The sequence below is a fragment of the Cylas formicarius genome, unplaced genomic scaffold, assembly GCF_029955315.1.
Source record: "Cylas formicarius isolate icCylForm1 unplaced genomic scaffold, icCylForm1.1 PGA_scaffold_10__41_contigs__length_53128322, whole genome shotgun sequence".
In the NCBI taxonomy this organism is placed as follows: domain Eukaryota; kingdom Metazoa; phylum Arthropoda; class Insecta; order Coleoptera; family Brentidae; genus Cylas; species Cylas formicarius.
The window spans coordinates 19872753-19900448 of NW_026844214.1; the positions used below are offsets into that span (position 1 = coordinate 19872753).

General features: G+C 34.3%; 1 protein-coding gene across 5 annotated transcripts in view; it reads left to right on the top strand.

Annotated features, from left to right (window-relative positions):
* Positions 1–27696, top strand: part of LOC132695699 (protein doublesex) — a 222805-nt gene that overhangs the window by 147392 nt on the left and 47717 nt on the right. For 4 of the 5 annotated variants that reach the window (XR_009617870.1, XR_009617872.1, XM_060660124.1 and 1 more), the window contains exons 3-4: positions 20401–20544; positions 27204–27422. Coding sequence is in view for 2 of the 5 variants with exons in the window: in XM_060660124.1 (XP_060516107.1) it covers positions 20401–20544; positions 27204–27421 (362 nt within the window). In the remaining 3 variants the exon portion in view is untranslated. Of the gene's footprint in view, positions 1–20400; positions 20545–27203; positions 27423–27696 lie in introns of those variants that run through there. The other variant, XR_009617873.1, reaches the window with a different exon arrangement.

Here is a 27696-nt window from a genome sequence, read left to right on the forward strand (position 1 = left end):
AAAACTTAACCAAAGTGATAAAAACACAATAAAGATATTAAAGATTAAAGATATTATATAATACTTTTTATAAAACTTCTGGATTCCTCCTGCGTCGGTTTTTGTTGTTGTTTGTTGGGTCGAACTAGCTAACTGAGTTTGAGTCAAGCTCTGAAGAAGCCGACAGAATGATTGGCGAAACGTTAGCTAATTCGACTCAACAAAAACCGACGCAGGAGGAATCCAGAGGTTTTATAAAAAGTATTACATCAGCCTGTGGACGTTTCTTTGAGAGATATTATATAATGTCAACTGTAATTAAATTTAATAAATTATTACACTTGCACTATTTACTCACCACCTTAGATTATTAATCAGGCCCCTTATATGTATGTGCCTAAAAGTCTAATCATGCCATGTGGGCCAGTTTCGGTTGAACCCAACACGGTCAGTTAATAAAAATGCTAAAATTAAAAGATTAATCGACTTACCTGGAAGATTAATATTAATTTTCCGAGCTTGTACGTAGATACAATTACACACTGTAGTATCCGTAAATCATATTCTTGATCACGACGTTTAAAGCAAAAAACTAGTTTTTTTCGCTGTTTGTCTCCGCCGAACGCCGGCTGGCCGGGCCTGCGAATCACTCCGTTTTGAATCAAAATCGCCTAGGGGGTATCACTGGGTGAAGGGTGGGTTTTTAATTGTATCTACGGACAAGCTCGGAAAATTAATATTAATCTTCCAGGTAAGTCGATTAATCTTTTAATTCAAATTTCTATTTTCCCGTCCACGGTTTGTACTCTACTTGCTGATGAGATTGACAGTAAAAAGACTAGTTTGTACGTTAACTGTTCTAAATTTGGAGAATCCAATGGATACCAAGTTTTTAAAACCGCCAGCACCGGGTCCAGATTCCACGTAATAGCGTATTTAGGCTCTGGAGCTCTTATGTTAGCAACTTCTTTTGAAAATCTGTTAATGATTTTTCTATCATCCTCGTTGGGAGAAAAGATTAAGTTCAGAGGCGGTAGGAGTTGGTAACAGAAGATGTCCCCCTACCCAATGCACATTTCAAAAACTCTAGACAGTTACCTATGTTATAAGAGAGCTGGTCTGTGTTGTGTTTTTGATGAGTCCAATATTTTTTGACACAACTGATTAAGAAGGACTTCTACTAGCGACTTGACAATGGTTGATATTCCCGTCTCCAGCGTACCTTTCTTCATTGGAGAGCTGCCACTAGGAAAAGTTCCCTAGCTAGTGGGTGCCTGGTTCCGAAGGGGGATAGTATTAGATTGAAATTAGGTTCGAAAAGGATGAGATTTTCTGGCAACAGTCTTTTAAAAATAGGGTACCACGGTTGAGAATGCCAATTCGGTACAACTACAATACCAAGCGTTTTGTCTTGAATAGATTTATCCAACCTTTGAGTAGCGCAAGGAAAAAGGTAGGAAGGCGTAAAAGTAATATTTGTTCCACCGAATAGTGAAAGGATCTACTGCCAAAGAATTTGGATCGGGAAGGCAGGAAATATACCTTTTCCACTTACTTATTCGTGTAGCGAATAGCTCTACTTCGGGAATTCCGAATTTTTTAGTATTCCTTATTTCGGTTCGTATTCAGTATCGAGTGATAACGATCTGGACCAGCGGTCGCCAATCTGTCGATAGCGAGCTACCGGTAGCTCGCGAATGAAATTCTGGTAGCTCTCACAACGATTTCAATTTTAAAAATACAAACTGCAAAAATCAGAGAACTTTCAAAATTCCACAAAAAATCTAATTGTCATAGGTAGATCATAGGGGTAGCTCACTGGTAGCTCAACACATTAAAGAGGTTGGCGACCACTGATCTAGGGTCTTTGTCCGCTTTAATTTTTGTTTTCGCACCATTCCCAGAGTTGTTTTATTACATCGTTTAAGTGTTGAAATTTTATGCTGCCTCCTCGATTGATACGAGATTTTGCAGTGCGATTATCTGTTCTGAACAAAATGCGAATATTATTTTCATCTTTCGTCAATGACTTTAAGGCATTGAAACTAACGCTAACACAATGTATATTGATTGATATTTAAAAAATACAACCAACGTAACTGCCGCGCCCTTGATGCGCTCACCTATAGTTTCTTACTAAACATTCTGTAACATAGGTAATGTGGCTGATGGAATATTGTATTCGCCGCGTCGGTTAGAAGTTGCACAGGCCGTCTACACTTTTATTTCCAAAAAGTTAATGTGAATTAGCGTTTCTCTTCGATCCTAGAAACCATGAGAAGTCCTGCCCCCACAAAAGGCACCAACATCAGACGGAGACGCGTTTGAGAAAATTTCTAGAACTAATTTTTTGTAATTTTCGTTCTGACCTTTTCAAATATTATTTTCCCACTAAGAGAAGATGTTAGTTTATTGAGGATCTTCCTTCTGAGATTATAATTTTGAGATTATTTATGAATTATTGATTATTTGATTCTTCCAAAATCTTTCAAGTGAGCGAAGTCATATTTGGTAGCAGGACATGAAGCTACTGTACAGTGGCTTTTCCCTTTTAAACTGCTGAAGTTCCTGACAATATATTGAGAATTTTCCCTTTGGCTAACGTGATTTTCATTATTCAGTGTTTAGTGAGAAGCTCAGTAAGTTTATACATTGTTGTTGCTCTGAAGCACTTTGGTTTTGTGTTTTTGTCTACAGAGAACGAATTGTAAATATTTGTAAATATCCTCAATATGTTGGTATTAGTTGCTTGTTCTGTCACTTCTAATTTTTGACCAATTACAGCCCCGAGAGATCACGGACTAACTATGTGTATGTTTGTTTGTTTGATTTTGGATGAATAAATGGGAATTTTGAATTTTCCTGTTATTTCATTTTTTGAGTGCTTGTCAAGCCATTTTTTAATATTGCACTTCAACGCAAAACTATTTCAAAATCAGCCTAATCTGCTTGTTGCCTATAGTCCTCATTAGCTGAAAGTACTTCTATTTCCGAAGAAAAGGGCTTTGATAGTAAAATAATATTGAAATAAGTAAATGGATATGCAAATATTTCAAAAAATAATTTGCGCGGGCGTCCAAACAGTAACGCATGCTACCTGTTTGATTGGCTACGAATGTTCCCCGAAAGTTTTTGACTATTTATTTGACAAAAAATCGCTTGTAAATTAAAAACGGGTGGGCTCCTTGCTGTGTACCCGACCACCGATTTGACGAAAGTTTTTTTTTCGGTCTATACTTGACTTCTTTAGTGCTTTGTTGTTTTTGAAAATGTTATGCAAGTCCTTTCGGAAGAACTGTTCATCCGTTTTTACTGTTTTGGGTAATTTGGCGCAATCAGGGTGTAGCTATGGTAATATTTTGTGGATCCGTTGTGAACTTTAAACTTTTTTTTTGTCATTGAGATTTGTTTAAGTTCACAATCAGAATATTCCTAGGTAAGCAACGAAGGGATACTTAATTTTCTAAGAAGAGCAGATACTGACTTAGGTGTACACAATTGTTTTGACTTTCTATGAAAGGGTTCAGAAGAATTAGGTCACTGGTTATCGCTACCCACGCATCTAAAAATTTATTTTGTTCAAGCAGCCTATTTCCTGGTGGTAACAGTGTTTCTTGTAAGCTGACTGCTTCCCTCTTCTGAATGGTGGTCTTTCTTCCCTCCTTTTTTAAAGTGGTCCTCCAGAGTGGTTCTCGTTTTGTTACCGCCGTTTTGCTGTGACGAACACACCAAACCTACCCGATACCATAACCCTCACGATGATTGGGCGCGGGGCGATGCTAATCGGAAACATCCGGCGGTACTCTCTACCCGGGGTCGGGGGACCTTCCACGGAGCTGTTTAGGATTAGGGGCGAACCCAGTAGTTGGCTCCGCCAATCAAACTTGCAACGACTACGTGACCTTGCTTTGTTGATAACGTCGATATAAAAGGGTAACGCGTGTTACCGTTTGTCTGGATCACATAATCCCGAGGAATATTGAAATCAAATGATTTACTCTCTTTTGTCGATATCATCAATGTAAAGAGGTAACGACTGTTACCGCATGCGTGGTTAGCATGATTCCGAAGAGTATTGTTGAAATCGAGTTATTTCACTCTCCTTCGCTGAAAACAACGGTACCAAATGGTAACGAGTGTTACCGTATGCCGTGGATCGCATGATCCCAGAGAGCATTGTTGAAATCGACCGAGTTCACTCTCCTTCGTTGATAACAACGATATAAAAAAGTAACAAGTGTTACCGTATGGCGTGGATCGCATTATCCCGGAGAGCATCGTTGAAATCATGTGATTTCCCTCTCCTTCGTTGACAACAACGATATAAAATGGTAACGTGTGTTACCGTTTGGCGTGGTTCGCATGATCCGGGAGAGTATTGTTGCAATCGAGTGACTTCACTCTTCTGTATCAACATAAGGCTAGCAATAACTAATAATTTGCGGATTCCTAAAAAGTAAGTGCTGCTTTGTATTAGGTAAGTTACCTGATGTCGCACTAGATAAGGGCACACTCGTCGGATCGCTGGATTCCAAGCATTGCAGTTCACTCTGAATTTTCTGAAGTCGTTTCAATTCCCACTTTTTTTCACTATCTTTTATTTTGTGTTTTGGCATTTTTAGGGACGCAAATTTATTTCGTCGATTTACAAGAACGGACAAAACGGCAGGCCCGGCCGGCCGGCATTCGCCGGAGACAAAAAGCGAAAAAAAACTCGTTTTTTGATTTAGACATCGTGATCAAGAACATTACGAACGGATATTAGAGTGTATAATTGTGTCAAATGACACAAAGAAAATGAGTAATAACTTAAAACTGATATTCACGTGCATTATTAAACAATATAAATTATAAAAACAAAATCTAGAATTAAATTAAATACAAAAACATGCCTATTCAAGTAAAATAATTTTTGAACATTTTTTTATAAGATTTACAGGGTTTTTTCAAATGGAACGCCCTTTTAAAAACGTATTAACTGTTATACCTTTTGAGCATAAAAAACAAAACCAACGTCTATACATTAGTTTAATCGGGGGCAGACCAAAAATGTTTTTTTTTTAATTCAGTGATATTTTTTAGCTTGGCAGTTTTTCTAATAAATACTTTATAAATATATATTATTAAAATGGTATTTACCTGTTAAATATCATGATTTGTGATAAAGTTGATGATAATACTGACGTTTGGAACCGTTTGGACCTGACACATTATCAATATTTATTACAGTGATACGGATTGTCATTAGTGTTAATATCTTTGGTCTGTATTTAATTTACGGTCGATTTGGTATAAGCTAGTATTCTGCATGGTAACAAATACCCTCTCGTATCTTAAAGTTATATTTTAATCCTTTTACATTCGGTAACTTTGCTATATAACGCTTTCTTTATCTCTTAGGGTTTACGACATCATCAATGCCTAATTTAGGCCACCCTGTACAATAAAGAATTCATTGAATATTCTGCTTAAATAATTTTTAATGTTGATTGATCGGCTTAATTCTCATTGACTTCTTGTAACCTGTTCCTTTGTAAACAATTGGATATTTGCTATAAATTGACCTTTATCACCTTAGTCACTACATATGCCTACCTGTTTCGCATTCATTTCCAGAACACAGCACAAAGTTTTTTGTTTAATTAAGCGCCAACATATTTTTTCAAGTTAATACATAATATGTTATGCTTAAATCCTGCTCTACAAGGTGTTTGGGCCCGGGCTATCGAAACATGGTGACCGTATAGACAAACCCATTTCGAAGCTATTTTATTAATAGATTAGGGCTCTAAACGTCCTAGAATTTTGGATATGGGTTTATATATCGCTAGTTTACCTAATCCTTCGCCAAACAACGATATTAACAAAATTAGTAAAAACTCAAATATCCAACGTTCATGAACGCGTTCCAATTTTGCGGAGTTGGATGTCGTAAAGAAATTTGTAACACTTTGTTAGAAAACACGCAGTCAAATAACTAGACGTGGCAAGTAAATTCTATTTGCTTTCCTTTTTTCCGTAGATAATAATAATTCTATTAAAGTATAATATAGCGTGTGGCTTTTAACGTTTCTCTTTAATAACATATGGTACAGGTAGTATAGGCAATTTATTAGGGGCCTGTACATTTTCTCAGGAACTACTGATTTTAGAAAAAAAAATTATACAAGAGTTTTATGGTTTAATTTCAATTTTAAAATTATTTGTTATTTATATATACAGGGTTTCCTATAAGTGCTGTACCGTTATTTGTTTCAAAATTTTAAATGGGACACACTATATATTTTGATATTTTTAGAATTCTTGGCACTGGAAAACATGTTACATTGTTCCTATCCATCAAACAGGAGAACGTCCCGGAAATTTAAAAACACAATTTTTAGCTCCCTTTTTCAAAAATATAATTATACATAATCAATATGTCCCATACCTAAATCTAATGATTTTCGAAATTTTTTAGGAATCAACTCAATAAAACTCAATTTTAAGGATTGTTTCAACGAATGATGGGACAATGTATTAAGATTTCGCATACTAAAATAAAGTTTTCATTAATAGTAAAAAAACTCCTATTTTTTCAAAGGGCAAAATAATATTATTATGAAACGTACTGTTTACCCTGGTTTTGTTTTACCTTAGTTTTTACATTAATTGTTGCAGTTACTATATATATATATATATATATATATATATATATATATATATATATATATATTGAGAAAAAATATCGAAAACATGGGCGTCTCATTAAAAAAAATGAATACTGCAGGTTCAAATTTTAAAAAAATTTCTTTTAATTTAAGACACCTTGTATAATTGTAAAATACCTAGTCATCACAAATCTTCTAAGTCTTCTAAAAATGTGTTTAAAATTTGATCAAGTAGTCATTACTGCGAGCACTGGAAGACCATATTTACTAAGGACATAATTTTGCATAAAAAATATATAACCTCAATTTCTGTCTACACTACACAAAATTCGAAAAAGTAGTTTATATAGAAATTACCTTTATTTTTGGCAAGTATTCTAAAAATATCAAAATATATAGCGTGTTGCATTTAAAATTTTATAACTAATGTGGGCTCAGCACTTATCGGACACCCTGTATATATAAGCAATAAATAATTTTCAAATTGAATTTATACCATAAAACTTTTGTATAAAGTTTTTTTTTCTAAAATCAGTAGTTCCTGAGAAAAGGTACAGGCCCCTAATAAAGTGCTCACCAGGTACAACAATGGTTGACTTGGCGTTGGCAGCAGTGGCGTGCGCTAATGTGCTTAAAATGAAAATGAAATTTTGTGCGTCGTTCTTGTTGTGTATGCATTCAAATATTTAACCTTGTCCATCGATAAACGCATCTTCATTTAAAACAGTTTCAACCATATACATGTACGTGAATACTCGAATAATATTAAGGATAATTTTATTTTGCCCAAGTTCGCGTGTTTGAAGTTTGCGTATCTGAAATCTCCGGAACTACTCCAGATATCTTTCGTGCTTTCGAGGATTATAATAATGATGAGAACTTTTTTAACGAAGGGTTAGATGGCCAAAATTGATATTTCCAATTTTATATTTTATATCGTTTATAGTAAATTTCGAAGTTTGAAAAAATCTACATTCACACAATAGTACCCTTTTTTTTTCATTCCAGATAAATTGGACGAAAGTAACTCCAAAACACCTTTACCAAATCCAATAAAATGTAAAATCGATAATGATTATTCAAAATCAAAGGGGATGGTAAAACTCAGCAAAACCGCAATAGGTGCAATATAAGAAGTGCAGCGCTAAAGCCCGACTGCTGGCATGACGTGGTATTATTGAAGTTTAAAAAGTTTGATTCACTTTGGACAATGAGTAAAATTACAAGAGAACGAACTTTGTGGGCTTATTAACTTTGGGAAGCAGAATTATATTTGCTTCTTCCCACTGTTCTCGGAAATAAGGATTTTCTAAACAACAAATTATGATATTTTTTACAAAACTTCTGGATTCCTCCTGCGGTGGTCTTTGCCGAGTCGTACTTCGTACGACTCAGCAAAAACCGGCGCAGGAGGAATCCAGAATTTTTGTAGAAAGTATTACTGTGACCTGTGGAAGTTTCTTTGGAAAATTAACAATTTATAATCTCACTATGTTAACGGGCATATAATTACCGGACAACAATGTAATGCAAGATGTAGAACCTAAAGCTTTAGTTTAATATTTTTATTATATCCATCTCGGAGATAAGTGCAAGAAATATGTAAAATATGAAGCTTATGTTACTTAATCTATTATTGTTATAAAACGAAATTAGGTCTGCAACCCGAGCACTCATTTATCAAGTATTCCCAATTCTCATTTCTGTGGGTCTCCTTGTACTGCATCTAGCAAATATTTGACGTCATCCAAGGTAGACATGGTTTCGTTTATCTTTAATAGGTTATCTATTATCGCTTAAATTACTGCTATCTAGTATTGCATTTCTAACGTCAATGTTGGCATCAATATAATTCATTAAGTGCATTACATTTGTAGGTACCGTTGCAATATTTATATGAATTTAATGTATTTTCGGTCCATTTATCCCTTTTAATAACTCGCTGAATATCCGCGATGAGTCATAAAGTTTCACGATGCACATAATTCCCGTCAACGAAAAAATAAAAACGTGTCCGATCAACGTACGATAAGAGACGCACGAAATGCAAATTGCATAAACTAAGCGACACATGTTCAAATACACACGTGCAGTTAATCGTATAGTATGTTTAAATTGTCCTATTTTACACTATAATCACAATACACATTACTTAAAATATAAATAGAGGTCAAATACAGGATCCAACATAGTAACAAATTTAGCACGTGTAACCAATTCATTGCCAAGTGCAAGGTCGAGTATGCAATTGGATTTGATGCCGCGTATACACTGGCCAGCTGATTTAGCGAAACAGTGCGGGGTGAATCCTTTTTAATGATTGAACAATGATGAATTCGATTAACGTGATAAAATCATCTTATACTATTTATGTCACCTTGATTATGTACATACTTTCAATTTCTTTAAATTAGCAGTTATAAAGTGGACTTCTCAAAACCCCTATCTGTTCACCCACGTCATTAGATGGTACACAAATTTCAAACAAACAACAAGTTGGCCAAATATTGTCCTTTTTTTTTAATGTAATACGTTTTCTAAAGGTTACAGATTTTTATAATTAGAATTATAAATATATTACTTCCTCCACAGTTAAATTGCCTATTAGGTTCTTTTGTGCAAGATTTCTGAATCGTAGAAGCAATATTTCATAAGATTATAAAATGTCGTGCAATCATTTTAATCTAAATGGTGCAGCATAACATTTGGAGTTACTAAAAAAAGTTATCTGACAGTGATTAACTATAGTTGAATTATCGTTGAACAGTTCTCGGAATGTTTTTTATCAGCGCAAAAGGCAGTTTGAGGATCATTTCGAAAGCTTTGTGACTTAACCCAAATTATTTATTTTGAATTTGAATTGGGGCGACAAAAATTGTTTACAAATCAATTTTACATCCTTATTGGAAATTTGCTGTTAAAATAACGTCGAAAGCGGCCTCTTCAGAATCCTCATTTTCTAATAATGACGAAGAATTTGAACTCGTTGATTCACGGATTTTAATTTAAATATATTATATTTATCATAAGATGTCTACAAGGACAAACAAATAAAAAGGAAAACTCAAAACACGTTTTCGAAAAGACTTACACACGCTAATTTAAAATGGTCGCCAAAAATAATCCTAGAACAGTACTTGTTCTTAGAGACCGGTTTAGACAGTCCAAGATAGTTCGCATACAGTTTCGACGTCAATTCGACTAACCCTCGAACGATCACCGGGCATGCTTCTGATGGATACGAATACACCTTATATATTAATAAGCTTGTATTTGGGGACTATTTACTATCATTGTAAGCAGTAAAAACATCTTTAATTGCTCTGTCGTAACCATCAGATTTTGTTTTTAAAAACTTAAAAACTATATACGTTTTTTTTTGGTGACAAATTTTGAATTGGAATTTTGACTAAACTAATTTATAAGCACTAAAACGGCTATTTGTAGATACCTCTTAAAATTTAAATAAAAATTAATGTACATTTCACAAATCTTCAGGATTCTTCTTGCGTCGGTTGTTGATGAATAGAACTCGAATATAATCATCCTGTTGGCTTCTCCAGAGATTAACTGAAACTGGTTTGTATTGTACTGTTAACTTATTTGTTTGCTTTTTGAGAGGGCAGAGCTGAAAGAGGGACATAAACATTTGTCTCTGAGGACTAATTATCATAGGGTGAAAAGTAATGATATGAATCGCGATTAAGGTGTTTTGGTTGTTTACAGATTTCTGTGGATTCTCGTATTTTTCTTTGCTTAGAAATTGATTACTTGCCATAAGCAGGTTCAGAGTAGAATGCAAAGTAGTTTCAGTTAAGCTCTAAAGAAGGCATCAAGTTAATTGGCGAAACATCAGCAACAGCCGGCACTGGAGGAATCCAGAAGTTTTGTAAATACTATTATAAATCTGTGGAAGTTTTACTGAAAAATTAAAAATTAATGTGTTTCGCTTTATTGGAGCATTTAACATGAATCATCTCATCAAAGAAGCTTTTTTACGGGTCTCCTACTAAATACCGCATTATTCCCTCCAAAGAACCATCGAAAACCCCCATTGTCGGAGCAGTTTACATACACTCATATGCACAAATAGGATTGTGACGTAAATTTCCTCCACGTGCGGACTAGACTGCACGAGAAGTCGCTGGAAGATTAGATAAACGCAACGACAGAGTCGGACTATCGATTTCTGCTCCATTTACCGTTTGGGAGCGCCTCGTGCCATAATTAGTGTGAACCCGGCATAAACTTGCACGGTCGGAACGTAGTTTTGATGCATGGAACGCCGTACTCAACGGTCACGCAAATCCGAGCACATCGGACCGCGACGGCGATAAATTCGTCTCTAACGTGTCAAAATAAAACACGAAAATATATGGCAAGCGCTTGGATTAATTTTTGGAGCGATTATTTACACGGAAATAACATCGAGGGCGAAACCCTATACCAAAACTGCGTTCTAATTCATTGACACCGCGTGTTATGTGTTTGACCTTAAACTTGAAATTTATTCGCTTTTCAATGTCTGCATATATTGTGACGTAACGTTATTATGGATACCGGCTTCGCGTGGCGCGAGTTAACGATGATTGATTTTTTTCCTGACGTACTGTCCTTCGTTTCGCCGGTAGTTAAATGATAGCTCAAACGTTTGCGATTTGTTGTCTATTGCTACCGAAATAGAATTTTTGATTCGATTATTTTTTATTCGCTCAACTAGGCATGGCGGCAATTAGGTCGATAACCGCGGTCTATTTATGGTATTGAAGAGGCAAACAGACCTGCGAATACGGGAAACATTGGACCGTATGAATAAAAATGAGCAAAATTTGTAATTACATAACTTGAAATAAAACACGTAGCGTATGTATTTCATAAATACAATTGTAAGTAAAGCTTTTTGCTTCAATCGGTATAATAAACCTGAACACCTACCTACATTTGGTCTACCATTTTTACATCTCCATAGTAGTAGATGCACCGTGTCAGCAACTAGTCAGAGAATTTCGAGGTTCCCGATGTCACATGCACAAAAACCATACAAACTACGATGAGAAACGAACCAACTAATATGGTGACGAATACATCACCGGAAATGGACTGGCGACTTTCAATGTGCAAACAACATGTAACTCATTAAAAATGTTCTCTACTGTTGATGTACGTTGACCGGGTTCTGTACATCACGTCACTAGGACTGGGCATGATGGATATGTATTAAAATCATAGAAAGAAAGAAAAAGTGGCAATTGAAAGGTGCTTACAAAATGTTCCATCAGTGACATGTGTTGGAGCGTACTCCACAATATTGTCAAATACTCAGACGACAATTATCATAGCGAGCAGTCTCTTGAGTAAAAGCAAATCATGATTTATACAGTAAATGGTCATGCTTCGATCTTTTACTCTACTACTACTACTTTGACTTTGAGCATTTGCCTATGCTTGCTTTCTTTTTATTTATGCGGACCATTGGACTGACGCACAGTAATGCCTTGTGCATCTATCGCTTTTTTACTAATACAATATTTAAAATTAGAATATAACTTATAAATCCTAAAATGGAGGTAAATTTCAGAAGCATTTTTACATTGTGTATCAAAGTCGGGCAAAACAATTAAAGATTATTATAATTATTGATCCTATAATCTGTTTTTAAAAGTTGTGCAGTATGAAAATTGTGGATTTAGCTTCATTAGGCCAAATTTATGAGTTGTCTATAGACATAGTTGAAAAATTAACCTATAAGGCTATATAAATTGGTCAATATTTCAAGTAGGGAACACGGAAAGAAGCACTGAAAATTTTATTATGAGCTGGTAATAGGGGTATAATGTCAAAAGTAATAACGATTAGTACAATGGCCAGTTTCAATAAAAAGAGAGATGTAATAATTATTTCTTATATATCTAAAATGAAAAATGTAAAATTACACCAGAAAACTCCCCAAGAACAAGAAAAAAATTGGGAGCAGAAACTTTTTTTTTATAATTAAAATATATGTCATTTATAGTCTTACATATCTCCTTTTTAAGGTGCCTTACCAAAATATCAGGTATCGACTATCTGTGTTGTTGCGTGTTTGCGTGTTTAACGCCCTAGACTTTACGAATCATAATACTCTGGGTGTTTTCCTATTACCTTCCAAGAGGTGATCACCTAATTTTTTCAGATCAATTATTCCCGTAGGTATCTATCTAACAGATCCGCCCAAGTTCTTTGTTATTGATCTTAATTTGTATTGGTTCAATATGCTTATTTTTGTTTGCATTATGCATTTAGTTTTTTCAATATTAACCCTTAAGTTTTACTCAATCACCAAATCTCCATTCAAATTATGAATACATACAGTACAGTACAGATTCGAACACGGAGGCAACAAAACAAAATAAGCTGGTGTTTTATACACAGCCCATCAATTTAGTAAATGTCATCGTTACAAAATAAAATTGTTCCAGAAATCTGTCACTAGAACAGATTGCCTTAAGCAGAATCACAAATACAAAATTGTTGCTCTTGTTTTGAGCCGATGAGTGTTATCGTTTAGCCACAAATCGACTTTTCTCGGCCCGAATACCCCGGACTTCTAATTTGCAAAAAGGTGATACTGGATATCGCGATATGCATTTCTGTTACGGAAAATTTTTCAAAACAGTATTCTGCAAATTAAAAAAGTGAAAAAATGGCATAAGTCCATAACATGTTAAATTAAGGTAACATAAATACATTTAAAATTTTCGAAAATAAAAAATTATTAATAATAATCAGGAATTTATATATTATTTTATTTATTATTTAACGCTAATTCCAATTCATTTTCAAAATGCCCACCGTTCTTTTCTAAACATTTTCTTATATATTTTGAAAAACACAAAAAGATATTCCTTACCTATTTCTAATGATTTCGCAACCGTTTAGTAATTATGTCGTCTATCATTATATCAAATCTGTTATAGGTGTTTTATACACTAAAGATTTTAAGTGCTCCTAAAAAAAGATTCGGATTAAGGTCTGGAGAGCGAGGCGCCTAAGCTAGAGGTCCGCGCCGATCTATAAATCGATGTCCAAAAGCCTGATTTAAATACATTCGTACACCCAATGTAAAATGGGGTGGAGTGCGATCTTGTATTAACCACGTTTTGTATCCACTGCAAGGGATACAGCAAACACATTTCCCCATTATCCGATTTCGTTAAAGAAATGAGGTCCTATAAGATTATCTCCTATAATCCCTGTCCATACATTAAAAGAAAACCGGCCTGATATGTTCCTTCATTTTTTGAATGTGGATTTTCAATGTTCCGCTGATGCATATTTCCAAAATTTACAATGCAATCACGACTGATTGCTGCCTCCTCAGTGAACAAAATGACATTTAAGAAGTGCGGGTGATTTTGAATGTTTCCTAAAATTTGATTGCATAAAATTACTCTCAAATGCTCAAACGCTCATGCAGTGCTTGAACATGAAAGGGCCTAAGATCATTTCTCATCACTCGTTGACGGTCACCTACACATTTTGAAGTATTCTTTCTTCTCTTGCAGCGGTTATGCCTTTTATTCATATTACGATAATTTTCTGTGTATATTGATGGAACGCCTCTATTGGGATAAGCCTCGACATAAAGCCGTCATGCTTGATTTGCATTTCCATTTGCTATTCCGCAGCAAAAATGCATATCGCGATATTCAGTATTTGAATATTCCTGATGGGCCATCACAGTAGCAGTTGGATAATAAGCTCCTTTAATAGAAACTAATTTTTAACGGATCGTGACAATGACTTTTTCAACTCTCATTAAGTCCTATTATCGACTTAAAACAAGAGTAACAATTTTTGAAGATTTGTGATTCTGCTTAGGGTTCTATTTGGCAATATCGGCCTAAATAAATAAAATAGAGGGAAAATAAAAAAAAATGTTCTAGGAAAAGTGCCCTCTAGTAACGATGACTTTAACTAAATTAGGGCTATGTGTAAAATACTAGCTTATTCGGTCGAGAATTAAGCCTACTGCGTTAAAAATAAAATTTAAAAAACTGAATTTGAAAAGCTTGAACTCGGAAAATATTACGATTTCGAATGACACTATCATTATTTCACCACGTTCAATCTTTCCTATAAGTTTCTGAACGCAATTTCCGAAATTTAGTAAGAAACACCTTAGTTTTATTCCTAATAAAAAATAAGTATTTGATCTCTACCAGAAACCCCCTTTGCCAATTTTTAATAAAACTTGATTGATATGATTTTTGCATTAAGGGGCTGATTCAGACCTGATATCAAATATGTTAATTAATTACTTTTTACATATACGCGTGGTTTTATTCATATCTTATCTAACAAGGAGAACTAGGAAATCCAGAAAGTTTGACAATTAGGAAAAAAGTTCTTTTAGATGAAAATTACTGCCAGCGTCTTAATAATGCACGTTAATTCTTTATTCACTTAATCATTTCTTTAAACAACGAACAAGGTTTTACCGGTGACAGGGCAATGTTCTAGACTGACAGTATTTAACGATAGCAACAGTAACAACTAATTATTATACTAATTAGGAATCATAATCATCATTTTCATTGAAAATTCTACACGAGGCGTATTATGAGTTCCGATTGCATTTCATTGTTTTCAAAAATGTGTATAATTTTTGCATAAATTTGTAAAAGAACTACATTTGGTATTGAACGTTTGGTATTGTTGTTTGAAGGATTTTTTTACTTGTTCTGTACAGGGTGGACCGTTTAAGAGGAGCCTATATCTTATTACAAAACCTACCGGGTTTACAAAAAAAAATTAAATACAAAAGTTGTTTCTATCAAAATGACCTTTTTTTTTATTTTCTTAATCATCACCTTTTTATATACGGGGTGATAAAACAAAGTGAATTTTTTATAAATAGAATAGCCTACATTTTATTGCATTTTTGGATAGTCCTTTCAAAGACAGAATCAACGACATAATGAGTATGAGTTTGTGATTCACCATTTCGAACTTATTAGTGATAATCTTTAGAATTCGAATTATGTTTAAGCCATCATTCTTGGGTTGCTTATTAACTTTTTAAACTTTTCTTTAGGCAATGATCGAAGTTAAAATTTTTCTTAACGGTGTTGTCACATTTCGCAAAATGAAACTTTTTTCAATTTTCTTAAATGAGACACCTTGTATATTATTGGATTTTCGAATAGCCACTTTGATAGCAATTTCAATTATATAATAGTACGGGTCCCTGACTTACGGTTTTGGCTTAATTGACAATTATTTTCCAATAATACATAAATTCTTTTACATTCATAATTTAAGAATATTGAAATGGATTTTTTTTTGTAAATATGGTCTTTAAGTGGAAAAAAAACTTTTAAAAAATATTCATATCCTTTATAATATATAGAAATCTGTCTGCTGAAAGACACAAACACAAAATTGATGAAGACATGTGGTCTATATTTTTCAAAAGTTTTTTTCCATTTCAATATTCTTAAATTATGAATGTAAAAGAATTTATATATTATTGGAAAATAATTGCCAATTAAGCCAAAACGGTAAGTAAAGTGGCTTTTCGAAAATCCAATAATATAAAGAGTGTCATTTAAGAATTTTTTTTTAATTTGATCATTGCCTAAAGAAAAGCAGTATTTTCGTAAAAATAATAGATGAAAAAAAGTTTAAAAAGTTAATAAGCAACCCAGCAATGATGGTTTAAACATAACCTGAATTCTGACGATCATCGCTAATAAGTTCGAAACGGTGCATACTCATATATATTGTTGAACTTGTCTTTGAAAAATGTAACTTTGTTTTACCACCCTATATATAAAAAAGTCATAATTAGGAAGATAAAAAAAATAAATAGAAACAACTTTTGTATTAATTTTTTTTTGTAACACCTGTAGGTTTCAGGATAAGGTGTAGGCTCCTCCTAAGCGGCCATCCTGTACAAACACGCGTTTGATCGAATCTGTGAGTTTATGTTTATTATTTTATTATATTATTATTTATTTATTTTATTATACATTGACATCAAAGTAATCCATGGACAACTGTGTTTATTCAATTTTAATAGAAAAGCAGAAAATCACAAGAGCAAAAGTAAACAAACAATATTTGAAAAAATATTTACGTCATAGATAGATAGATGGTGATGGGAGGGAGGATTAGAGTCGGTGAGTATCCGATAATTTGAACAATACTCCAAATCAAGTTCTCAAACTTTTTGGTTAGTTTAAACTTTTAAAGATCCAAAAGACCTGCACCACTGAACCGAGCTTGTTTTGGTTGCTAACATTTTTTTCCAGTCTTTCTATCCCATCCTATATTGTCATATCCTACAAAAAATACTTATTTTTAGTTTTCTTTAAATGAAATGAACTAAATGAAGACGCTCAAAAATTTAAATTGTTTAGAAAACAAAAATGTTTTTCAAAAAAAGCCTAATAATTTTTTCTGCAACCAAGAGGGGGTTGCATAAAAAACTTCAAATTGATAATGCTACTGACATTTACAAGTAGATGCGTGGTATATGGTACATGTCTGCTCAGGATTTATTAAACGTATAGCACAAAGTTTGTAAGACAATATCTTAATATGTCTAGACATAAGACATATTAAGGATGTTTGTTGTAATGGTCATATATAGCAGAAGTCGAATAGAAAGCCGCCAATCAATTTGCTAGGCATAAGATATCCGATAAATACACACAAGGGCAACGCCACTTGTCTATTACATTAAATTTTTGGAAATTGATAAATAGTTTTCATAATTTTTTTTCGAGATCTTGAAGACAACCTCCAACTTTTAGAACGGTTTTAAATTTGCTGAGTTTGTTTGAGTGAAGGAGAGTGTTTTGTTCATAGGGCAGTCAAGTTTGAAAACACATCTGCCTCTTTTTGGGTTATATTGTATCAAATGTATCAAAGATGTAGAAGTTAAACAAAAGTTTTCACTTTTCGAATAATAAAAATTATGCTGCTAATAAAGCTTCCCAGATGGAAGGTTTCATTATACCCAACACTTTATCAGCATAAATGCATTAAAAATCTTGCATTTTTCTCTTGCGCGTCCTCTTGTGTCTGATTTCATTTTTAATGTCGTAAATAAAGACTCTAGTGAATTTTTAAAACTAAGTACTTTACAAATTAATCATTTTGGACAGTTATGATGATATTGATGTCCTTTCTTACCTTAATATGAGTTCGATATCTGTGCGGAGACGTTATACCATATATACTTTACAACATTCTCCATGCAAAAGCTACTACTGCCCTTGGAATTCTTAAGAACAACTAGAGTATCTCATTATCCAATTCATCAAATTGCCGCATTAATATTTTTTTTCCTAGAACTACCAGGCTAGCCAACTAACACTGCCTGATTCAATTTTTTGCATGGTTTAAATTTTTTTTAAAATCAATTCTGTAGTAATTTTAGGTGGAAAATATAAATACATAGAATGGTAAATGTTTCGGATAATTGATTCCCTCGATTAAACGCGATGTTCATGTATTGTCATTCATAGACAAGCTTAACTGTTATTTTCTCTAACTAAAAGCTATGGCATGGTACCCAAAAAGAACGTAAAATAATTGGCTCCATATTTAGAACGGGTCAGCTTTGCAGAACATCAATAATATTTCGCAGTTACTAATGGTTATCTATAAATTTAAAGTTTCCGTGTGATAACGGATCTCCTACAACATTTTTCGAACAGTGTTAAAAAAGCGCAAAACAAGGAAAATATTCTGAAAAACATTGAATCTTGAGTCGTACGACTTTCGTTTCAGCCGTATCGATCAGCAACACATCTAAATTGCTTCCAAGTTTATTTTTACTGGTTCGATTATTACCGCCAAAGGAAAAATATTTATTTCATTTCAATTGAATCGCTAAAAATATTTATTTATGTTTATTTTTCGTTTTCTCCACCTGCCAGATTGTTTGTATTTCCCACAAATTACGTATTAATATTGGTCAAAGACTGATAGTCTTCTCGTGGTCAATAAGGTAGGTGCTATGAAACGATTTGCATACATATCACAATAAAATACCGCATACGTTTTTTTAAGCAGATACCTATACGATCGTCTTTATCAAATGCAATGATACAAGTGTAAACAAAATCCCACGCATTTATGCCAACTACAAGTCGATTGCTGTGCAACAAATTCTGAATAGGCGGTATCGGGGCAATAAAATGTCCGCAGTTATTGTCCAGTAAACATTGGTGTTACCTTGTGAATTTGCGTTATTGGCTATCTAATTCTGTTTTTTTGTACTACGTATCGTTGCGTCCAGCTAAATTTGATTTCGATTTTACTTGGAAGTTTTGTAATGGTATAAAATTCAGAACACATTACACAAACATTGATGCACGGCAACGATTACAGTTTTTGCAACTTCTGTCACAATTGTTCCTCTGGCAAAATTCTGTTACTCTGTGGGGATTTCAATGCTTTGGTTACGTGGAAAGTTAAAACATTGATCTTCTAGTAGTTCTTTGCATATTTATTTCGTTTTTCACCGGACATTTAACGGAGTTTGGGTATTTGAGAAAATTTTGCCCCAAAAATGCCACATCCAAACCAATCCAACGTCCTTGAATGACAGTTCTCAACATATTTTTCACGTAGCTTCAGAAGTTCTTACAACAAAAGTACCTACTACAGACCTAAAGTACCTGCTGCTTATAAATCCGTACAATTTATTATTATTATTACCTAAATAATTCGTTCGTCCGTTCTTCCTTAATTCTGTGATACTGCTCAATAAAGCAACTTCACTTAAATTGGAGCCAATAATAGGCAATCATAATTAATTAAAAACGTAATATATTTTTCTATATAATTCGTAAATAGTAGCGCATGCTACGGATGGCATATGCTTGATAGATCTAACCAGAAATATTGAATGAATACTTCAAGCACTAGAATGCATTGTGTTTTGCGTATGCAACCTATGGTAACGAGATCCCACCACAGATTTTAGGCTTCTGATTTTAACTGAAAAAATGTAAGATTTATCCTACTGGAGCCAGTATTATTATTATTTTTTTCTATGTCTAAATTTGCTGTCAAATTTAAACAAATAATAAAAATAATGGAAATCACATTTTAGTGTTTGAAATTTATCCTTTCCTTGCCAGTGCGACGGACAACGTGCTGCCAAAAATAATTAAACTACAACAACTAAATATAAGATAAGGAATAAAATTTTATAATCTTTGCTTCCGTATTTAAAAATAAACCATTTATTAATACATTGTTTTGAGCTGGTGGTAGTAATAGGACCACAGAATGAGTTTTCTTTTAATATTTGGATTGGGATTCTGTTATTATTTTATTTCGCTGGACGAAAGGAGCAATAAGCACCTAACAACAAATATTTTGAGATGTTTTTCTGGAATACTAGGCTTTAACTGTTATAACACCTATTTTTGTTATTTAATTCCTCTTGACTGAGATTTACTTCCCAAATTAGGTTTTGTCGTTTCAATAACATCTTGTATAAACCAGGTAACTCATAAAGTATGTCGGGAGACGTAATTAACATTTGCTCTGGAATACGTTGTCACTTTTCAGGCATTGAAACAAATCTTTCTGACATGCTGACGGAATGAGTAAACGCTATTAATAAAAGCGTTCTAGAAGCTTTTCAGATTCCACCGAGATTTAAACAGTTTACGTTATTCCACGTGGACCGATTAATTTCATAATTTCATGCGTATTTCACATTGTTGATATCACAAACTACAGAAGTGTGTTATTTTGTCGACAGGTCGCGGTGCAGATATTCTCTTGGACCTATGCCAAAGGGTAAAAGAAAAGTTCCAGATTTCCTGGAGAATGATATCGCTAGTGGACGTTATATTAAAATATGCCAAAGAAAATCAGGAAGAAGCGCTTAGGCAAATTGATGAAGGTACGTAAACACCCGTAAATTATTAGGAATATGGAGTTCAGATTTTAATGTAAGGTCGCTGTTCATTTGAGGCAAAAGTAGAGAAAGAAGAGAAAACAATTTTTAATTTTTTTGATCATACCTATTACGTCTGACTCATATTTTCAATGAAGTGTCCACACTTTCAATCATTTTTTAATACATTCCTATATCTTTTGCAAAGTTTTGCCACTTTTTTGCAAAAACAATTATCCCTCTTTGGATAAAACAAACATTTTTCATTTTATATTATGTGCAGTCTTTATTCTAGTGATATTTGTGAATATTGCAAAATAATAAAGGATTGCGTCCGCAATGTAATCAAATTAGAACTCGACATCTATGCGCATGCTTAGCAATTTTATGAAAAGTTGTAGAGCGAGAAACGCGCTTTGATTTAGTTTTTTCAAAATCTAGTTACGATTAAATGTTAACTGCGATGCCCAAAGTAATTGAAGGATGATATGAGATACTCGTTTCTCATTTGTTGTAAATGTGTGTCCTCATTTACAAGAAATGAACTTTCGGAGTGTTTTTGGTATACCTTCACCTTCTCCCAACATTATGATTTTTTTGGGCAACCTTCATTAATTACACGAAATGAATATCGATCCTTTTTTTTAGTATTCATAACTATTTACGGAGTTTTTTATTAATAATGATAATAATTGGTGAATAATAATGATGATGGTGATGATGAAATGAAAATAATTGGGTGCTTCATTTCTTCATACAAAAGCAATATACAATTCATTTTCAGTGGAAAGCAGGAACGCGATGAGAGGGCACTTTTTCAGTATGATTTAGATCTTCTTCCACTCAATTTTTGTAGCAATAGTGAAGGGTATCATTGCATACGTGAACACATGTTAACCTGCAATAAGCAGAAGTATGAAGAAATTACCATTATGTGTCTTTCCAAATAATAGCACTAAGTTTCCAAGAAAAAATGAAATACTTTTGTGATTTAAGTTCACTAATAGTATTTATTTGATTACGAATTAAGAATGTAACTTTAGGTTATACTATTTGTCTTTGACATTTCCTTCCTGTTTTTATTTATTCATCAAATATTGTATATAATTTGTAGGCATTTAAGTGGAAGTATTTTTGGTATAATCTTTTTTTAAAGTGAAACTTATTACTACATAAAATTCAGATTATCGCGTACAACAGTAACTGCAACATTATGTTCATCGCAAAGACAATAAAAAGGCACATGGCGATGAGTGATGGTACCATATATAGTTTTTTTTGTATTCTATTTATGTTTCTTCTATAAAAAAATGAATATATTAGTGGTCTAAGGTTAACTCAAAGTATTACTTTTCATATTTTCTGCCAATTTCCAATAAAGTACTTTCTATCATTCAAAACTTTTTTTCTTGGTGAATACTTTGGTAAAATGGAATAATTATAAAATCACACAATTGTTACAAAATTTTACACTACACCGTTTTTTTTCTTAATTTTAATTTTAATTTTAAGAGGTCAGCAAGAGGTAAACCTATCCGAAAATAGCATGATATATGTCCTACAATTAATAGTAGACACTAAAATTGGCAAATCTTGGTTAACGGTATTAAGATTTCCCCAAATTTAATTTAGTTCAAAAGTTAATAATAACCGACATAATGAGTGAACCAGTACTTTTGCGCGAAATTTTCAGATTGGGAGTTTTTTGGGGGGGAGAAACTTGAATTTGTAGATACTTTTTTATTAAACGTTTCTATCATTATTTTAAAGCGCAAAAGGATACCCCGCAAATGCCTCTCAGAGCAACTGGTTTGGAAATTTTTGCAAATTTACAATTACTTCGATTTGCAAAAAAAATTCTACGTACAGGCTGAACGATGAAACGAATACGATAAATTCGCTTTGGAATTTTATTCCCGCAAATTTTCTTAGCGTGTCATCTGCTTGATGTCATCAACTTCTATGGCTTTAAATTATTACAACATTATAATGATAAATGATAAATTTATAATGATGGAAGGAAGGGCTTTTATGACTTTTATATTTTTGTGGAATAAAAAACTTCGAAGCGTATTAGGGACAATTAATCTTCGCGATATATATTTTTGTAGATAACGCAATCATATCAAAATTCACAAACTTTTAAAATTTCGGAACTAATCCGAAGACATTCTAGAAAAAATGAAAATGAAAGGAAGTGGAACTAGAAAAATAATAACGTTTGCCACCACCAGTATTGACTTCCTTGGGAAATATTTTTAAATATGTTTGGACCACTCAAAGGCTGCAGCGACACGGCATTTTCCACACAACAAAGTTGCAATGCTATCGGCCGTGTTTTGGTATCGGCAAGCGGAGCAACATTGTCGTTCCACTAGTCCGAATCACGTCTACGGGTAACCCGAGTAAGACTTGCCGGCTGTTCGAACCGATTAAAAAAAATTCGTGGCTCGTTAGCTTGAATACATTAACGCCTGAAACGTGCCATATGGGTGGCAATTGTAAAATGTATGAAGTTGGTCAAAATACAAACAAAATGTACGAAAGCAGCGGCCCGAACTTAAAAACGCCTTCGCAAGGGAAATTCAGCCGTAATGTGCTAGCCAATATGGCCGGGTGTGGTGTCGTACATCAATATAGGAAAAGCACGCATACGTACGTACTAAAAATATTATAACCTATGCATTTATGGCTGTCGTAAATAACAGTTTAACGATTTTATGCAGTTGTTTCAAAACATTCTCGCTACGCGACGCTGTACGGAACATTTAATAAAAATTTACTTTACCGCCGCCACAACTCGTATATTGCATTATTTGTAAAAGTTAAATGCTCTAAACGATTGTTTTGTTTTCCCCGCTTTTTGTATGCAAATATTTTGTGCGTTCTAACGGATCAATGTACGGGACGTACGAGGTGATGCTATAGCTACTGATCATACTCAGCTTCAGAACATACTTATCGTAGTAAACATTTTTAGTGCACACAATTTCGGATTTTGAACCCCTTTTCTCAAAGCCAGTCCCTAGTAACTTTATTCGCCAAAGGATACCACGTGTTCACATGGAGTAAGACAGCGATAGTCCATATCAGGCTGTTCCATAGAAAACATATACCACACCCAACTTAGTTTCTACCAGGGGTCTCCAAACTATGGCCCGTAGGCCAGATCAGGCCCGTCAGTGTCATCAATGCGGCCCGCGACAGCAATTAGCTCATTGTTAAGTATACCTCGATGCCAAGCATAACATGCAGAAGATTTCATGTTACCTATCCACTGAATAAATGTTGGCGACCACATGTTGAAATTGACCTCTGTCCCTGGCTCCGTTGACAAGCTCTTCTATAGTTCTTAATTCGGTCCACTGTCGAATACTTCTTGCCTATGACATCTGCTCTTCCAACTTCTTTTCCACCGTTTATTTCACCTTATATACCCATTCTTCTTCTTATGGCGCCGGCGCCGTCTCCTTTCGAAGGTTGGCGATCCAAATAGCTAACGTGGTTCTAGATACGGCCATATGGACGATGTCGAGCGATGAGCAACCAAACCATCATCGAATGTCCTTCAACCAAGAGTTTTGGCGCCTGCCGACCGACCTTTCACCTTGGACTTTGCCTTCTATAATTAGGCGCAGAAGTTCATACTTTTCACCTCGCATTATGTGCCCAATATAACGAGTTTTTCTTTCTTTGATGGTAAGCATAAGTTCTTTTTGTTTTCTCATGCGATTGAGAACTTCTACGTTCGTTACTCTTTGGACCCATGATATTCTTAGTATACGACGGTAAATGTACATTTCAAATGCATCTATTTTCTCTTCTAGTGATGGGTTTAGGGTCCTACTCTCACATCCGTACAGAAAAACCGAGAAAACATAGCATCTGACCATGCGTACCCTGAGCTCCACGCTCAAATCTGATCTCACGAAAAGTCGTCTCGTATTCAAGAATGTTTTTCTGGCCTGTTCTATGCGGCATCTGACTTCTTTCCTTGGATCACATTGATCAGTTATGATGCTCCCCAAATATTTATATAAAACACTTTTTCCACCGCAGCGCCATCAAAATTCAGAAGAACCTGAACAGATGTCTTGGTAAATGCAATGACCTTAGTTTTTGTAGTGTTTATGAGGAGGCCAGCGTTTTGGCTATATCACACTATGTGATCCATTAGCCTCTGCAGGTCCTGGGCATTCTCGGCTAGCACAACGGTGTCGTCGGCATATCTGATGTTGATTATTTTCCCGCTGACCTTAATCCCACACTCGATTCCGTCCAGAGCCTCTGCGAAGATTGCTTCTGAGTAGAAGTTGAATAACAGCAACGATAACACACAGCCTTGCCTTACACCTCTTCTAATTATGATTGCCTCTGATGTTGTTTCTTCAATTTTCACTACTGCGTTTTGCTTCCAGTAGAGATTTGTAATTAATCGGATTTCTTCTCTATCTATTCCAGTTAAATAAGAAAAGAATAACATACCAAGCACAAAGGAAATCGAGGTTAAAAGGGGAATCGATACTAGATTCTATTACAAATTTTGATTAATTTATCAGTAAACGTCTTTAGGTTCTAATTCTGTTAGTAACTTTTTTATAGTGCACTTAAAAACTTTTATATTTGCAAATGCTTATACATTATAGATATAGATATAGATAAGATACAGATAAGCTTAAATAGTGAATTAGGTAATTTCTATTTAAGGTTCTGGTATCATATCTGCGAAATATCTAAAGCTCGAAGTCCTTTCTATTTTTAAAGAAGAATCTCAATACTTCATAAATATACCAAGCGTACACGGCCTTGAACACCCCTCTCCAACTCTATCTAAATTCCATTTTTTTAGGTACGAATTTTCTATAGTTGACCAGAAAAGTAATTCCATACCTCATGCGCGACTCAAAGTTTGCAAAATAGCTAATTTTTAGTTTGCATATTCATAGAGTTTGCAACAACTCTAATTCCCTAACAAATTAAATTTCGTTTATTTAGTAAATAATTAATATGTTCAGACCATTCAAGAAACTCGTTAAATTGTAAACCTAAGAATTTAGTATTCTTCACAATATTCATATTTTCTTTACCGATCCTTTCTTTACCTATAAAATTAGGCCAAAAATACTACCCTGTGCTATGCCCAGAGTATTTTCCTTAATAACCGAAAGGTATTCTTTGCCACACATGCACGGAATGCTGTAAACTCCTGGCATCTCAAATGGAATTTTGTTTTAGGCGGATCGAATATGTTGATAGATTTTTGTGGTAAATTGGGTTGTGACGTTATATTTCTTAAGAACTTTTTATTTGTGGTCAGTGATGTTTTGAATGTAAGGAAGGAAAATAGTGGCAAATGTGAGATTGTTTTTTGATTCATGGAACGTTGTGGTGTATTTTGTGATGGAACGCTTAATGTCTTTATTGTGGAAATTATTTAGAGAGGAAAGCAGAGGTAAAGTATTTTAATGCTGGGTTCAGTGACTCCGGCTGAAATAGAGTTACGGCTCTGTAAACAAGAGAGTTGATAATCGATGATTCTCGGGCCCTCCGGAAGTATTTACAACCATACCCAAAATTGAAGGCAACCCAATCTTGAACATTTTAGAAATCTTTACAACTATTTAAGTGAAATATCATTATATTTCGGTTCAACTATTATTGTTGCAAGATTTACCATCTCGGCTACTCAATTTTTACAAAATGTGCGAACCGAAAATTCAAATTTCCTTAAAAAGATTCTGTTCTCCGATGACACTACACTACAAGACGAGGAATCCTTAATTGGAAAACTATTAATTTGCGGGATTCTAAGAATCTTGATGCTGTAGAATCAACACATTTTCAGCATGAGTTTAAGTTTAACTGGACCTAGATATTCGAACTTCAACTGAAAAAATATTTTCCTAAAATCTGAGCACTGAATTTTAAGACACCTATCGACGTGGCAAATATTTTACTGCGTATTTCATTTCGTGAAAATCTGTAATTTGGCCGAAAACCCTGCTTTTCTGTTAAAATGACATCTATATTTATGGACATTTTTGAAATCACCAATTAATGGCAGTAAATCAAATTTGAAAATGTCATACTTCTACAGTTCTTCTAAAATGTTCTTAGGGTACTCAACGTGAACCACCTTATATATACGCCCCGATACAAAGAGAAACAAAAACGATTTTCGAACGAAGATTTACGATCGACGAAGCGGCCGTCTCAAAGACACAATTTAACCTGATTTAAATTTGTGGCCGTTTTATGATCTCTAATTTAAAAGCTGGCTAGTTTGCTGCTGAGTCAAGCCCATATAAAAGTTATGACCCGAAGTATAAGATTGCATAGGGCTCAACTAAAAGGTCAGTTTGAATCGGACCTCTGAAATTCTGAACCCCTATCTGTAATGATTTTACGAGTTATCGATTTCGCGTAAATGTTTTGTCTGGAGGCGTATAGTTCAGGATATCTGAGGTGTAGAATCGCATGTCGGGTTTAGTTATTCAGACTCGCCTGCCATTGACACTATCGCAGGGTTTTATGACGCTGTAAAGTAAGAAAAGTTAGTTCATTTCGACGAAAGTTCTCTATGGCGGTGTGCCGACAAACATTTTAATTTGCTGTTTTAATCAAATTGGTGCAAAAAAGATGTTATGGGTCTATTCTAATTTTAGCGTTTTTGGAATGTCGAGCGATGGCTGCAGTTCAAGCTGCCCGGTACTCTTACCATCATGTACAGTACCCGGCACTGTACAATGCCGCACTTTACCCTCCAGTCTACCTGTCCTCCATGTCGTTCTACCATCAAGCGCCTACGCTGTTACCGTCCACATTGCCACCACCAGCTTGCTCGTCACCTACGCCCTTAAGGCCATTGAGTCGATCTGGATAGGGTAAGTTTTTAAGTATACTTAGACCAGGAATATAGTGCTTTTACAACCGACCCCGTGATTAACTTTGCCTACTGTTTATTACTCCAAAACCGCAGCCCCTTATAGAACACCCTGCCTAGCAGACCCTTACCCGTAACCATTCTAGGACCGTCCTAGTAATTAATCTACCTACACTAACAAGCGCGTTTTCAATCTTTTTCACATGTACATAAAAGAATTACTACAAAGTAACAGTTCTATTTCATTACATTTCTATATAGTATCATTATTAATA